This window comes from Pongo pygmaeus, chromosome 16, assembly GCF_028885625.2.
Source record: "Pongo pygmaeus isolate AG05252 chromosome 16, NHGRI_mPonPyg2-v2.0_pri, whole genome shotgun sequence".
Taxonomy (NCBI): Eukaryota; Metazoa; Chordata; class Mammalia; order Primates; family Hominidae; genus Pongo; species Pongo pygmaeus.
In genome coordinates, this window is record NC_072389.2 from 38,774,225 (window position 1) to 38,789,528 (window position 15,304).

General features: G+C 41.8%; 1 protein-coding gene across 1 annotated transcript in view; it reads left to right on the forward strand.

The window, feature by feature from the left end:
- The window catches only part of RYR3 (ryanodine receptor 3), a 566,641-nt gene that overhangs the window by 425,758 nt on the left and 125,579 nt on the right, over positions 1 to 15,304 (forward strand). The window contains exons 47-52 of the mRNA XM_063652550.1: positions 626 to 795; positions 3,227 to 3,447; positions 7,947 to 8,037; positions 10,316 to 10,456; positions 11,597 to 11,760; positions 14,139 to 14,217. Coding sequence (XP_063508620.1) covers positions 626 to 795; positions 3,227 to 3,447; positions 7,947 to 8,037; positions 10,316 to 10,456; positions 11,597 to 11,760; positions 14,139 to 14,217 — 866 coding nt within the window. The remainder of the gene's footprint in view (positions 1 to 625; positions 796 to 3,226; positions 3,448 to 7,946; positions 8,038 to 10,315; positions 10,457 to 11,596; positions 11,761 to 14,138; positions 14,218 to 15,304) is intronic.

A 15,304-nucleotide genomic window follows, 5' to 3' on the forward strand; every position in this document is an offset into this window, starting at 1 on the left:
GTAATGTCACTGAACACAAGAGTTGGGAAGAAAATGGGCATGGCACACCATTAGATTGTATTCCTAACACACAAATACAATTGATGCAAAAAACCTCAAGAGTATAGTTCACAGTGAAATAATTAGGAAGTAATGAGTTCTAGTATTTGTTACCTTTTTTAAATATCTACTTAATTGTAAATTATAATTTTTAATAATGAGCATGTTTAACAACTGGCTGGAATTTTAAACTGGCTTTTCAACAAAGTACAAGCTGCCTTCAGCACAGCACTGTACAGGTTGAGTATTCCTTATCCTAAATGCTTGGGACTAGAAGTGTGTTGGATTTTTTTGGATTTTGGAATATTTGCACTATACTTACCAGTTGCATATCTCAAATCTGAAAATCCAAAATCCAAAATACTCTGATGAGCATTTCCATTGAGCATCATGTTGGTGCCCAAAAAGTTTCAGATCTTGGTGCATTTCAGGTTTCAGATTTTTGGATTTGAGATGCTCAATCTGTATTTTTCCAAAATTCCTGTCCCTTATAAGGAGAACAAGCTATAGACAGACAAGCTCTGTGTTACCTTTTGAGACTTTGGAGATAGAAAAAGGGAAATTACATTTTCTATGTGTCTTTCAGATGGGTCGGTCAGTGAGCCAGATATGGCGGCCAACTTCTGCCCTGACCACAAGGCACCTATGGTTCTGTTCTTGGACCGCGTTTATGGCATTAAGGATCAGACTTTTCTGCTCCACTTGCTGGAGGTTGGATTTTTACCCGACCTAAGAGCTTCTGCCTCTCTAGATACAGTAAGTTGCAAAAATAACAAAAATTATTGTTCCCATCATTGTAAAATTAGTAATGTTGGATTTAGAAGCAAGTATTTTCTATTTACTCACCAATTACATTTTAATAGCTTACTTTAATGGGTGAGAAAATAGAGGTACCATGAAATGGAAGATCTTAATTTATTGGGCCAGAGGCTTAGATATAGGTAAATTTGACCCCAAATCCAACTCCCTCAATTGCAGAGTTTTTAACCTTGACAGTAAGTTGTAAGGGGCTACCCTGTGCATTGTAGAACGTTTAGCAACATCCCTGGCCTCTACCCACTAGATATCAGTAGCACCCCAGTTCACCCCGAATCCCTGCCAAAATCAGTTTCAGATATCACCAGATGTCCCTTGGGGGACAAAAGCACCCTCTGGTGAGACCATGTCTCTATTGCCTTTGAAAAAGGCTGGCTGGCAACATTATAGGCCGACATTACTCTTCCCACTCTCACTTCTTAGTTTCATGTACTGACCACCAGGATGGATAGGTCTGAAGCCAGGGGCCTGACGAAGGTCAGTACAAGAGGACAAAGGCAAATATAAGTTTGGAAATCAAGGGTGAGATAGATAAGGTAGTTCACCATCAACAAACATCAAGAGAGGAGGCCCCTAGAGTTACAAAGCTCAGATACGAGATGCCACAAGTCAGAACTAAGCAGAAAAAGGTACACCAGGAGTCGTAGGTCCAAGGAGAAAAGACAAACTAGATCAGCATAAGTCTAAAATACATCTTGCCAGTTTAGGGTTGTTTTCAGTTATAACATTTCTCAAAGGCTCCACCTGGTGTCCAACAGAGATAGAAATCTGAGCTCTGTGATGGGTCGTCAGCAGCAAATACCTTAACTCTCTGGATTCCACCTGCACAGGTTATCCAGAAATGGAAAGAAATACGAGCCCCAACCTGAGTGGGAGCTGCATTCCCATGTGTGGTATGGAGATGATAAATGGTATATATGACAGTATTAGGGTATATGATCCCTAATACTGAATAACCCAGTCTAACCCAACATTTTGATGTAATAAAACAATGAATAATTTTTTATTCATAATGAATAATTATGAATAATTATTTGTGAATAATTAAAACAATGCTTCTGCCACTGCTGTTGTTTTGAACTTTTCTATAAATTATTTGATTTTAAAAATAATTTTCTTAACTCATGGGATCTCCCCAAGCTTCCTGATCAAATAATTTAATGTTTTTATAAATCAAATAGCAAATGCTATTCTAGTACCTGGTGTTCAATCATATGTTTGTCCAAACACCATCTACAACAAAAAGGTGTTATATTCAGTTCATTAACACATAGACATTCATGCATTCTCTTTTGAAAACTTATAATCTACTGAAATCAAAGTTCTGTCCTTTCTCATTTTAACTCTGTATAATAAAGTGATAAATGTGAAAGATTAGCTGTTTCTCCCAGCATGATTACTGAAGTTTCTAGGAGACAAACTTGATAATTTAGATAATTTATAGGAATAATGAGACATGTATGTAGTTCAAAGAAAATGGTTTTTCAAATCATAAGTTATACAAAGTATGTTATAGAATGATTGCAGTAATCACAGGAAATGGTAATATTTCATCTCTGTGGATCTCAAGGTTTCTTTTGAAAGTTCTATAGTTTTCAAAGATGGTGGTAAAGCATGCTTTGGCTATACTTAGTGTCACTAAATGGGTTTTCCTTGTATTCAATTCATCCATCTAAATATACATCAAAGAGCATTGTAAGCAAGAACTATGTTAGAGTTGTACAGAAGGTCCCAAGTTTCTGTTCCTTTTCCACATTGCCCATGCAGAGTTAGGTTCCCTTTAGTGGGGTCTACATGAGAGTAGACCCCACAATTGATTGTGAATTGCTCGAAGCGCTCACCAATTAACTGAAAGGAGTCAGAGTTCCACTTTCTCTTTCACAAAACTGGTGAATTTGAGAAACTGCTTGGCCTATAACCATTCACTAATCTTACAGTTATAAGATTACAGTGTGTGTGAGTCCCCGGTAGGTGAGAAAAGAGAGCGAAAACCAGAATAATAATGTAGTATCCTTGCAACTAGACTTTACAGGCATCAAAATGTTGGGTTAGACTGGCCATCAGCTGATTTTAATGAGTTCAAAATTCTTTTGAAGGGAACAGATATTTATAGGATCATTTGGGAAGACTTAGAGCCAGCTAGCCTTTCTTATTATTTTTTTGTTGTTCTTTCTTTTAACTTGATTTTTTTTCATTGAAAATGCAAAAAGAAAAATAGAACTGCCGATAAGGTAGAAAGTTGTTCACTTCCTTGCTATGCAACGTGGACATATATAAGCTCCCACAGCTTGCTACATGGGAACTCAGTGCAGAGCCAGCTTTGCTCTGTTCCTCAGGGCGATTAACCTGTATCCCAATCTTCTTTCTCTAGGTTTCCCTAAGCACCACAGAGGCTGCGCTTGCACTAAATAGGTATATATGTTCTGCTGTGCTCCCGCTCCTCACAAGATGTGCCCCTCTCTTTGCCGGAACAGAACACTGCACCTCTCTGATTGATTCCACACTGCAGACAATATACAGGCTATCCAAGGGACGTTCCCTCACCAAAGCACAAAGGGACACTATAGAAGAATGTTTGCTTGCCATTGGCAAGTAAGTACACATCCTATGTTGTTACTTCTGTGTATGCATCCAGGTCAACTGCATTTTCCTATGTGATCTAAAAACTGGTGGTCTAGTCTAAGGAAGCTTCCAGGCCTTTGTCATACACCAGCCCTCCCCCAGACATCTCATAGGATGTGCTCGGCTCCCCTATTTGCCACAGACTCTTCCTTGAGGCTCATCTTTCCCTTTGGGGAAGGGAGAGGGCACAGCTCGGGCTTTACCCATTACGGTTGATGGACCAGAAGACTATTTCAGGCTTAAAGTGTTCAGATTAAGGCCTGTCTTCATTCTCAAGATAGAGCCAGAAGCAAATGTGTCTGCCCTCTACATGAGCACATCTTACATAGAAGCCAGACTCTGAGTGTGAATAAAAGCAACCTACCGGCTGGGTGCGGTATCTCACACCTGTAATCCCAGCACTTTGGGAGGCCGAGGTAGGCAGATCACAAGGTCAGGAGATCGAGACCATCCTGGCTAACACGGTGAAACCCCGTCTCTACTAAAAATACAAAAAAAAAAAAAAAAAAAAAAGCCAGGTGTGGTGGCAGACGCCTGTAGTCCCAGCTACTCGGGAGGCTGAGGCAGGAGAATGGCGTGAACCTGGGAGGCAGAGCTTGCAGTGAGCCGAGATCATGCCACTGCACTCCAGCCTGGGCGACAGAGCAAGACTCCATCTCAAAAAAAAAAAAAAGCGACCTACCTCTAGGCCTCCCAAGACCAGCAGCAAATAAAAGAAAAAACCTCCAGTCAGTGGGGAATTAAAGGCAATAACTTTTATGACTGCAGATGGGCATGAGAGCCAGCTGAGGACAAAAGGTAAAGTCACCCCAAGAGCCTTGGGTCTTCAGGAATCTAAGTCAAGTCTGGTAGAATCCAAGGAAGACGACCCTTTCAACAGGTCTTAGCAGCACAGGCCAAGACTATGATCTGCTATTTTTCAGCCAGTGTTTTTCCTTCTCACCTGCATATCAGAAATGCCTGATGAGTTACAAAATAAATATCCCAGTGCCTAGGCCACATCCCAGCCAAAAAGTCAAAACTGTTAGAGATGGGACCCAAGATTCTGGCTTTTGAAGCTTCCCAGGTGATACCAATATGTAGGATCAACAGCCTTCCCCCTTTAGGGGCCAGCTGAGTATGGTCTTGATTTCTTGTTGAATGAGTTCTTTTCTAATCCCAGATGAAATTACTATGCATTGGGGAGCTAGGGCTACCTAGAAAAAAAAAGACTCATCAGTCCTCACATCGATGTGAGTAGAACATCACACCAAAAGGTAATCTCAACAATGAGATAGCACTACACACATATCAGAATGGCCAAAATGCAGAACACTGACAACACCAAATGCTGGCAAGGATGTGGAACAACAGGAACTCTCATTCATTGCTGGTGGGAGTGACAATGGTACAGTCACTTTGGAAAGTAGTTTGTCAGTTTCTTACAAAACTAAACATACTCTTAACCACATGATTCAACTATCTTACTCCTTGGTTTTTTTACCCAAATGAATTGAAAACTTATGTCCATACAAAAACCTGTATGCAGATGCTTGTAGCAGCTTTATTCATAATTGCCAAAACTTGGGAGCAATCAAGATGTTTTTGAGTGGGCGAATGGATAAATAAACTGTGGTACATCAGACCATGGACTTTTATTCAGTGCTAAAAAGAAATGAGCTATCAAGCAATGAAAATACATAGAGGAACCTTAAACCCATATTACTAAGTGCAAGAAGCCAATCCGAAAAGGCTACATGCTGTATGATTCCAACTATATGGCTTTCTGGAAAAGGCAAAGCTAAGGAAACAGTGAAAAGATCAGTGGTGTCAGGGGTTGGGGGAGGGAGAGATGAACAGGCTGAGCACAGAGAATTTTTAGGGCAGTGGAAACAGTATAATGATGGATGTATGTCATTAAATACTTGTCCAAACCGATAGAATGTACAGCACCAAGAGTGAACCCTAGTGTAAATTATGAAATTTGGGTGATAACGATGTTTCAATATAAGTTTATCAGTTGTCACAAATGTGCCACTGGTCGGGGATACTGATAATGGGGAAAGCTGTGCCTGTATGGGGCCAGGGATATATGAGAACTCTTAGTGCCCTTTGCTCAATTTTGCTGTAAACCGAAAACTGCTCTGAAAAATAAAGGCTGTTACAAAACAGTTTTAAAATGTTGTAAAAAGGATAATCTCATGCTTATATTTCAAATATAACAATGATCACTATGTTTAAGATACTTTTTAAAATTATATCTACTGTCTTTGTATCGTCTAAGGCCTACAGGCTTTAACTGCTTTATGGGACAAGCTGTGTCATTGCATAGTATTATTTTCTTGGGGTGGGGAGTAAAGGCTGGTTGATGGGAAGGAGGCCTCAACCTAGGCCCCAAAAAGGGTTTTCTCCCAGAGATCTCCTTCCAAAACCAGGCCTGATATTATGGTACTGCTTCATTCAACACAAGATTTTTATGATAACTGGCAGACAATTAAGCTGATTAGAATATTTTTGATCTTTCAAGAGAGACAAATTTCAGTGGACACACCAATTAACCTCCAGGAATTAATAAGGTACCTAGGTTTTGCACTTTGCCACTTCAAAAGGAAGATTAATGCCCCATTTTTTGTTTTTATGAGCCTCTATTTTCTTAATGGTAGAAAATGGAATAAATAATGAGTTTACACAAAAAGAAATCCTTTCCATCAGCTTTAATTTGTAATTGGCTGGTAATGCATCAATAGCAGCTGCGATCTTGTTCTACCTTTTGCTGGAGCTGAACTCCGGGTGTATTTTAGAAACCACATCAACCAAGGACCCCTGCCTCCCAACATAAGCTGTTTGCTAATAACAAAGTCACATTGGTGAGACTGATTTGAGCTGCAAATATTTCTAAAGAATCAGACTTTGGAGAAATTAGATTTTTTTTTTTTTTTTTTTTTTTTTGAGACAGAGTCTTGCTCTGTCGCCCAGGCTGGAGTGCAGTGGTGCCATCTCCGCTCTCTGCAAGCTCCGCCTCTCGGGTTCACACCATTCTCCTGCCTCAGCCTCCTGAGTAGCTGGGACTATAGGCACCCGCCATCACGCCTGGCTAATTTTTTGTATTTTTAGTAGAAACAGGGTTTCACCATGTTAGCCAGGCTGGGCTCGAACTCCTGACCTCAGGTTATCACCCCACCTTGACCTCTCAAAGTGCTGAGATTACAGGCGTGAGCCACCGCGCCCGGCTGAGAAATTAGAATTTTACATGAAACAAAAAGTAGAGCTCACAGCCCTATTACTGTACTTTTAGAGCTTTTCTTCTTGATCACTTGAGCTCTAGATGTAGCAGGCAAACTGATACTTAACTAGGTTTTTTCATTGTTTATTTTAATAAGTCAGGAATTCACAGAATTACAGATTTATTGCACTCTTTGTATTCAAGTTAGTGACTCTTAGGTGATAATTGCTAATTAGCTGAATAATAATGTGAAACATTGAGTGATTTCTGCATTCTATAACTATTGGATTCCGAGACAAGGCTACTTACTTGCCGTGTATTTTCACCCCGGGGCTTTTTATCACAAGGCCAGCTCCAGAAACAGTTGTGAAACAGATGACTTTTGTTCTCCATCTGCATACATCCTTCCTATTGTAGATGCTCCAAGGATTTCTTCCCTGGCATTCCAATATTTAACAAAGGGGTGTTAGCTTTACCTCCGTAGCTCCTTAGGCAATAGTGGAAAAAATCCAGGGATTCATGAGCTGAACTTACACACCAAATTGTGTTTATGTGTGTACACCTTTCTCTGGAGAAAACCATAGGTTCCACTAAGTTTTTTCAAAGTTTGGCAATGTAAAAAAGCAAAATTCATGTTGCTTACCTCTCCTTTCTCTACCTCAAAATGTATATTTGTGCCATGAACTCTGTAATTTGATAGATTATTCTTTAAATAGTTACTGTGTTTGCCTATTAATGGAGTTGTTTTGAGAACAAAGCCTTACCCCAAACAAATGATTCCAGTAGTGAGAATTTCACAGCCCAGATAGTAAGGCAGAGGGCTTTAAAGGTCTCTTCAAATCACACCAGTAGGTGGCCTCAGATCCACCTGTGCAGCTGCTCAATGCCAGTTTCTCCCTCTGCAGAATTCAGGGGACCTTAGAGATGACTAGAAAATGAACTGCACCTTCTTTCTGTTATATTCCTCGCACATAATCAGTGACTATATTTTAAGTATGCATATATCCTAGAACATTTTGTCACATAGCAATTAGAATTCCACCTCGGGTATCCCAATTCATTAGCACTCTTTTTCTGAATTTTAACTGTACTGTTTTCAAGTGTTTTATTATCTACTCTTGTTTATCCGAGATCTTGTGTATTAGGAGCTGTTTTAAGGCTTGGCTGTATGTAACATGCTTATTGTTGAGTGTTTCTTTCATTCCTCCTTTATTATTTTTCTTATGTTTTCATTTTATTTTTCTATGTTTCTTATTTCATACTGCAGTCACTTGAGGCCTTCCATGTTACAGCAACTCCTGCGACGCCTCGTTTTTGATGTGCCGCAACTCAATGAATACTGCAAAATGCCTCTCAAGGTAAACGTCACTATTGTTACAGAAATACAGTCTATTGCACAGGAAACTTGCCTTGTAATATGAGATGTCTTCACAATTTGGAGGGAAAAATACATGCTAAATGGGTTTTACTCCCTTAAGTTGATGGTTAGCTAACAAGATACATCCCACAAAACCAAGTCCTTTCTTGAATGCCGAGGTTGAAGAAAATTTTTCCAATTTTCTTTAACTGCTTTCCACTGACTGCTTGATATTTAGCCACAGTTAATACGGGGACTTAGATTTTGTGCTTTCCCACTATAATTAGGTTTTCAGAATGTGTTCATCTCAAAAAGCTTTAAAGGCCCTGTGATTTTTCTTTTTTATTTTATTTTATTTTATTATTATTATACTTTAAGTTTTAGGGTACATGTGCAGAATGTACAGGTTTGTTACATATGTATACATGTGCCATGTTGGTGTACTGCACCCATTAACTCATCATTTAGCATTAGGTATATCTCCTAATGCTATCCCCCCCCCCGATTTTTCATTAAATTGATTAAAATGTCCCTTTTCTATTCCATACTGTTTTGTGCTTTTCTTCTTTGTAAGAAATCTTTTTTTGTTTTCTACTTTTTTTTTTTTTTTTTTTTAAATGAGATGGAGTCTTGCTCTGTCACCCAGGCTGAAGTGCAGTGGCTTGATCTCGGCTCACTGCAACCTCTGCCTCCCAGGTTCAAGCAATTCTGCCTTAGCCTCCTGAGTAGCTGGGACTACAGGCACATGCTACCATGCCCAGCTAATTTTTGTTTGTTTTTTAGTAAATTTGGGGTTTCACCATGTTGGCCAGGCTGGTCTCGAACTCCTGACCTCAAGTGATCTACCTGCCTCAGCCTCCCAAAGTGCTGGGATTACAGGCATGAGCCACCGTGCCTGGCTCTCTTTCTTAACAAAAAGACCACAGACCCCTCTCTTTTATTATTATTTTTTTGAGACAGGGTCTCACTCTTTTACCCACACTTGTGCGCAGTGGCACAGCCACGGCTTCCTGCAACCTTGAGCTCCCGAGTTCAAGCAACCCTCCCTCCTCAGTCTCCCAAAGAGCTGGGATTACAACAGGTGTGACCCACCATGCCTGGCCTTCCCTTTTTTTATTGTCTTGTTTCTGGTTTTCTCATAAATTACAAATATTTTATCACTAGAGGCATCTGGGCCTGGTGGGAGGACACCAGAATCAGCCATCCACCCAAACAGACAGTGTTTTTACCTTTTATCTCTGAGGCACCTGCCATATCCCCATATGCAAAAGTGTTAGCAACGGCCAGCCACACCTGAAAATCCTACCTGATGATTTTAACGGCACTTTTCTTTATAGTCCAAGCAAGCATTTCAGGCAGCATTTTACTGTGATAACCAGATTTCCCAGAGGGCTTTAGTTCAATTCCCCTGTCTCCATGCCAGGCAGAAAACAATTTGTGTGTTCTCAGAGATTCCACAGTCCTCCAAGGGCTAATTCTCTCTAGCAGCCCGTTTTCATCTCAAAAAAATACTTTAACTGAAAACCATAGTGTGCACAGCTTAATTTGGTATTGCTTCGTCTGCAAGCCTTTGCTGCCAGCTGGATACTGGCTTTGAAGAGGCATTGTTGATATCACTCAATAAGCTCACTTTTACCTCTCAAATCTGTGGGATTTTTCTTGGAGGACGTGGGTCACACCTGTTGGGATGGAAACATTACCGGTAACTTCCGCCCTCTACTGGCAAGATGTGAAACTGCTGTAAAGTTACTGGGATGTGAGAGGGAGAGGGGAGAGGGAGCGGGCACGGGGAGTCGGGGCAAGGAAAAAACGGGTAGTAATTGATGAGAGAAAATCTTCAGACCCACGACTTGCAGCCCACCATCCTCTCCCCATATCAGCATCCCCCCACAAGATCTTCCAGAATTACAAGCAAAGGTCCCAGAAGAAATTCTTTCCACCCCTGACTGGCTAGAACAGCACACAGTGACTACTTTCAGAAGGTAGCACTTTCTGGTTTGAACTAGAAACGGCTCCTCTTCATTTTCTAGTAACTGCTAGGGGGCACATTAGGAGGCACAATAATTAATCAGGCAGATCCGCTCAGGCTCAAGCTCATTAGGCAGAGAGCAGACTGTTCCCAGCGGTGTTTGAAGGGCCTCTTTGTAGACAGCCCAGCTGTTTCGTGTGTTTCATTCTCATGATCGCTGCTTACTATTTGATTCTCTCCTCCATGTTTTTGATGCCTGTGGACTTTCTCTGTGCCACCCCGCTGGTCTGTCCTGTTCTGCACCTCCTAGCTTCTGACGAATCACTATGAACAGTGTTGGAAGTATTACTGCCTGCCTTCAGGATGGGGGAGCTACGGGCTAGCTGTGGAAGAAGAGCTGCACCTAACGGAGAAGCTTTTCTGGGGGATTTTTGACTCGCTCTCCCATAAGGTAATGACAGTTCTTTCTGAACAAAAAGAGAGCATCTCAGTGCTCCAGCATCTACAGATAATAACAGCCATCATCTGTTTAACATTCCATTTGCCAGGACCCATGCTAAGTACTTCACAAGAGTATTATGCTAATCCTTACCCATCTCTCTGAAATGGAAACTCTCAAAATCCTTATTTTACTGGTGAAGAAAAGCCTCGGAGTAGTTGAATAAATTTTCACATTCACAAAGCTGTACACGGGAAATTGACTACCAGAGTGAATTACACACACATCATCTGATGTCAGTCTTTGATGTCTTACCTCCCCATTTGTTTCCCCCTGATTTGGTGCGGCTCCTGTCTACCAACCTTCACTAGGCTCGAGCCAAGGAGAAAAGTCCTGACATCTGCTGTGATGGTGGGACAGGGGATTTCCAGAAGACCTTAAGCCACTCTGGGAGAGGTTCTTTGCAAGCACTCATTTGAGGAGGCATCGAGTGAGAACTGAGAGCCTCTGAATCCCAGGCCTTACTGAACGGTGTGATTGAAGTAGAGCTCTGACTCTTAGACTTTGCTCCACTTCCCCTAACCCAATTTGTGAGGTCAGGAGCTTTAAAGGTAGAAAATGAGTAGGTCTGATTTTCTTAGAGAAATCTAGAACATGCACATAGCTTGTTCACCTACACTTAAATTCTCTTTACCCCTGGATTTCATTGGTCTAGTATAAGCAGATCAAAAGCTCTTCCCAACCCCATGCTATTTGACTGAAATTCATTTCTGGCTGGGTTCAAGAGAGAATTGGGTCCGTTTCTATGACTATCCTTAGCACAGAAGTTTATAGTCACTTCTGGCCTAGCGACTAGTCACTTTAACCCTTAGGTAGTCTGGAAATTAACCATTTAGGAGATATTGATTTAAACCTGTTCAAGATTTTTCAACTTAAAGCAAATGGTGACTTGAGGTTTTATAGTGTTATTTCATTTTCCAAGGATACCTTCGTTTCCACCAGAAACTATTTAAGGGGTTACACATTTCTCGTTTTGGTTAACCTGGATAAATGCGCATATTTTATTTCTGTTCTCAGCTGATTGGTGATTGGTTCTGTCTAAGGGCATGCTTCTGCTTTCTCTACTGACATGGCCTTGTTTTTCCCTCACAGAAATATGACCCAGATCTTTTCCGAATGGCCCTGCCTTGTCTCAGTGCTATAGCTGGGGCGTTGCCACCAGATTATTTAGATACCAGAATCACAGCCACATTGGAGAAACAGATCTCAGTGGATGCGGATGGCAACTTTGACCCAAAACCTATCAACACCATGAAGTGAGTCCAGAATCATCTCTAAGCTGGTCCTGTATTTTGTCCAGTAGCCAATGTTTTCTTCCAGAGGGTAGCAAGAAATGTGAGCTTTACCTCTTTCCCTCCTGCCAACACTGTTCATCATTTCTCTTGACGTGGCAAGTCCCATCAGGCACAAGGTTTAATCCATACATATCTGTATTATTATATCTGGGCTTTTGGTGGGGGAGGAAAGGGTTGGTTTATTTATTACCAGAGATAGATGCTTCCACAAATAAATGTCTCCTGAGGCACTGAGAGAACTACCCTGACAAATTATGCAATTAATTTATTAATGAGCTTTTTGACAATATCTTTGCTCTTGGTGAATTAGGCTCATATGGTTCTAATAGCATCATACATCACAACAGCTCCATAAATAACACTCAGCTGTGTCCTGGCAAGGCTGGGGTGTGATGGCAGAACAGTGTGGGGTCCTCATTGGAAAAGCTGGACCTGCTCTTTGCCATGCCGAGGGATGCTGGAACTTCAGAATAGCCCTACCATTGCGCCTTTTACTTTCTCCCTGTAATTTTCCAGAATCTCTCACTGGTGTTGACTAAGCCATGGAAGTGTGCTTATCCCTTGGGCAAAATATTGCTAAGTTTTGGTTTGTGGTAGTTCTGCCCAGTTATGAATATGTGCTGTAGGGTATACAGTCAGCTCCAGGTGCATTTTAAATGAAGAGCTCTAAAACTGCTTCAGAGTGAGCAGGGAAAGTAAGCCTGAGCCTATATGAGCCCCTTGGACCTGTCCTTCATGGCAGTAGTTCTCAAATGAAAGCCTGAACCCTTCCCAGGGGGACTGTCTGCTTTGATAATGTGTAACATTCATCTTTGGGACAATTAAACACACATTCCATTGGAAAGAGCTTTGAGCTGTGGGGATGGTGAGACAGAATTGAAACTGCTGTAAGTAAGAGGTAAGAAGCATGGTGAACCATCAAGCTTGGGCCAAAGAAGGCAGGTGCTGACTTGGGAGGGCTCTGCCTATAAAAATGTAACAGCGCTAAAGAAAGACAAAGCAAATGGCGTAGTAACTTGGATGCTTTTGAAAACATTCTGAGAAAACATTATACTCTAGCAACTGTGTGCTAATGGCTCTGTGTTATTTTGAGAGTTCAGATTTATTCCAGTATACCTGTGACATCAACATAGTTCCTTGAGGAATGTGAGGAATGGAGACTAACCCTGGCTTAAGGAGAAAAGCACCTTATTGCAAGAATATGGGGTCATTATCAAGACCTAGTGAAAGGCCAACCTGGCCTTAGCACACATAGTCATCAGGAAAGGACTGCAATCAGACACAGTGAGGAAATCGACAATCTTCAGGTGTCCCCATTGGGTGAATCACCTTGAAGAATTTACTGCCCTAGTTTCACCCAACTCAAGACTTAAATTCCGTGGAGAGAAAGTCTGATTTGCCTAGTCATATGCTCATCCTTGGTGACAGTTCACATAACACTGCATGCAATATAAGAAGACTGTGCAATGCAAAGGGAATGTAGGTGCCAATACCAACAGAAGGGACAAGAGCTGTTTTCTGGGAAAATGGAAATAGCAGGTGTCTACTGTACTTCCAAAATTCTAGTTGTTTTTTTTTTTTTTTGGTTTTTTTTTTTTTTCTTTTGAGATGGAGTCTTGCTGTGTAGCCCAGGCTGGAATGCAGTGGCACGGTCTCAACTTACTGCAAGCTCCACCTCCCAGGTTCATGCCATTCTCCTGCCTCAGCCTCCCGAGTAGCTGGGACCACAGGCACCAGCCACTATGCCCCGCTAACTTTTTTGTATTTTTAGTAGAGACGGGGTTTCACCGTGTTAGCCAGGATGGTCTTGATCTCCTGACCTCATGATCCGTCCACCTTGGCCTCCCAAAGTGCTGGGATTACAGGTGTGAGCCGCAGCACCCGGCCCCAAAATTCTAGTATTTTACCATGAGCCGCTGAGCCCCAAAAGGTAGAAAACCACTATTTCATAACATACAGCTCTCTGGCTACCCATTTCTACCATTTCCAGATTGTAGCCAGAGGATGACAGGCCATTTACCTTGGATGCTCACTGTCTAACCAAGACAGGTGTGGCCCAGCAGCCAAGAGACCCCGGAGCACATGGCAGGAGGCCTTCCCAGCCAAGGCTCCTGCAGAGATGTTCCATGGTTAGACTTGGGTGTGTCCGTGACCTAACCCTGGCTATGCCATCCCTACTCAGGAATGTCACTGTGGCTGGAGTCCAGCTTTAGCTTTGGGATTGGCTGGCTGATCAAATTCACCTTCTGACAGCTGATTGATTGGTAGTTCTGACTATCTTCTACTATGTCTGGCTGAAGTGCTTGGGGAGGTTGTAATTTTTTTTCCTCATTTCACAGTTTTTCCTTGCCTGAAAAATTGGAATACATCGTCACCAAGTATGCTGAGCATTCACATGATAAATGGGCCTGTGACAAGGTAGGGATTATCATCCAACTGACAATCATCAGGAAGGAAAAACAGCCCAAGAACATTAAAGGGCCCAGTCCTGGAAATCTGCCTGATTTGTCTAAGTAACAGATTTTCCATGCCGAGAGCATTCATTATTTCTGAGCAGCAATTTCCCAGGGTTGGTGGAGGTCAAAGAAATAGGTGACAGCAGCTGCTGGTGTTGCTTTTGTATTTCTCAAGAAAATGATCAATTCTGGAAGTGTTAACTTCTTTCTTAACATTTACTTACTGGAGTTGTGCCCAAACACAGGCTTGTGTGTGTTTGACGTAAATGCTTAATGGGAATGGGGAGGCTTCTATTTAATTTTTATCTTTGAATGCAGATTGGGAAAAAAAAAAAGAAATTGAAAGCCTAACACTTGCATGTTTCTGGAAGGCTGGATTTTATTGTAGGGAAGACATGCAATCGTCTTCTTATGGTAGGCAGACTTATTAATAAGGCTCTCCATCTGGTGTTTAAAATTCCTCACCACATAAGTTCAGGCTGTTTAATAAGTTTCATTGCTGTGTCAATCCTTTAACACTGGCAGGCAAAGTGGGAAGACTGTGCCAAAGATATCCAGGATTCCTGTGGGCAGCCAGTTAAGGATTGGGGCCGTTTCTCAGCTGCAGCCTACAGCGTGTAACAGTGGACCCATGTCCACAGCAAAGCCACAGAAAACCAGCTCCATACAATGTGCCCACAGAGAAGGGACACCTTGAACCACCAGCTCAGCCTCTGTGTGGATGTAGGCTCAGCTCATCCTTCCAGGAGTCTACTGGGGGCTGATGATAACAGCTATCATTGTAACTATAGAATGGGCTAATACCTCATGATTCTAAAACAGGAGCTGGCAAATCTGTTCTGTAAAGGGCTGAATGATCAACATTTGAGGCTTCAAGGGCCAGACCATCTCCACTGCAACAACTCCACTTGGCTGTTGTGGCACAAAAGTAGCCATAGAGAAAACATAAACAAAAGTGGGTGCCTGTGTTCCAATCACATTTTATTAATTAAAAAAAAGGTGACCAGCTAGATTTGGCTCAGGGGGCATAGCTGCTGGCCCTTGCTCTA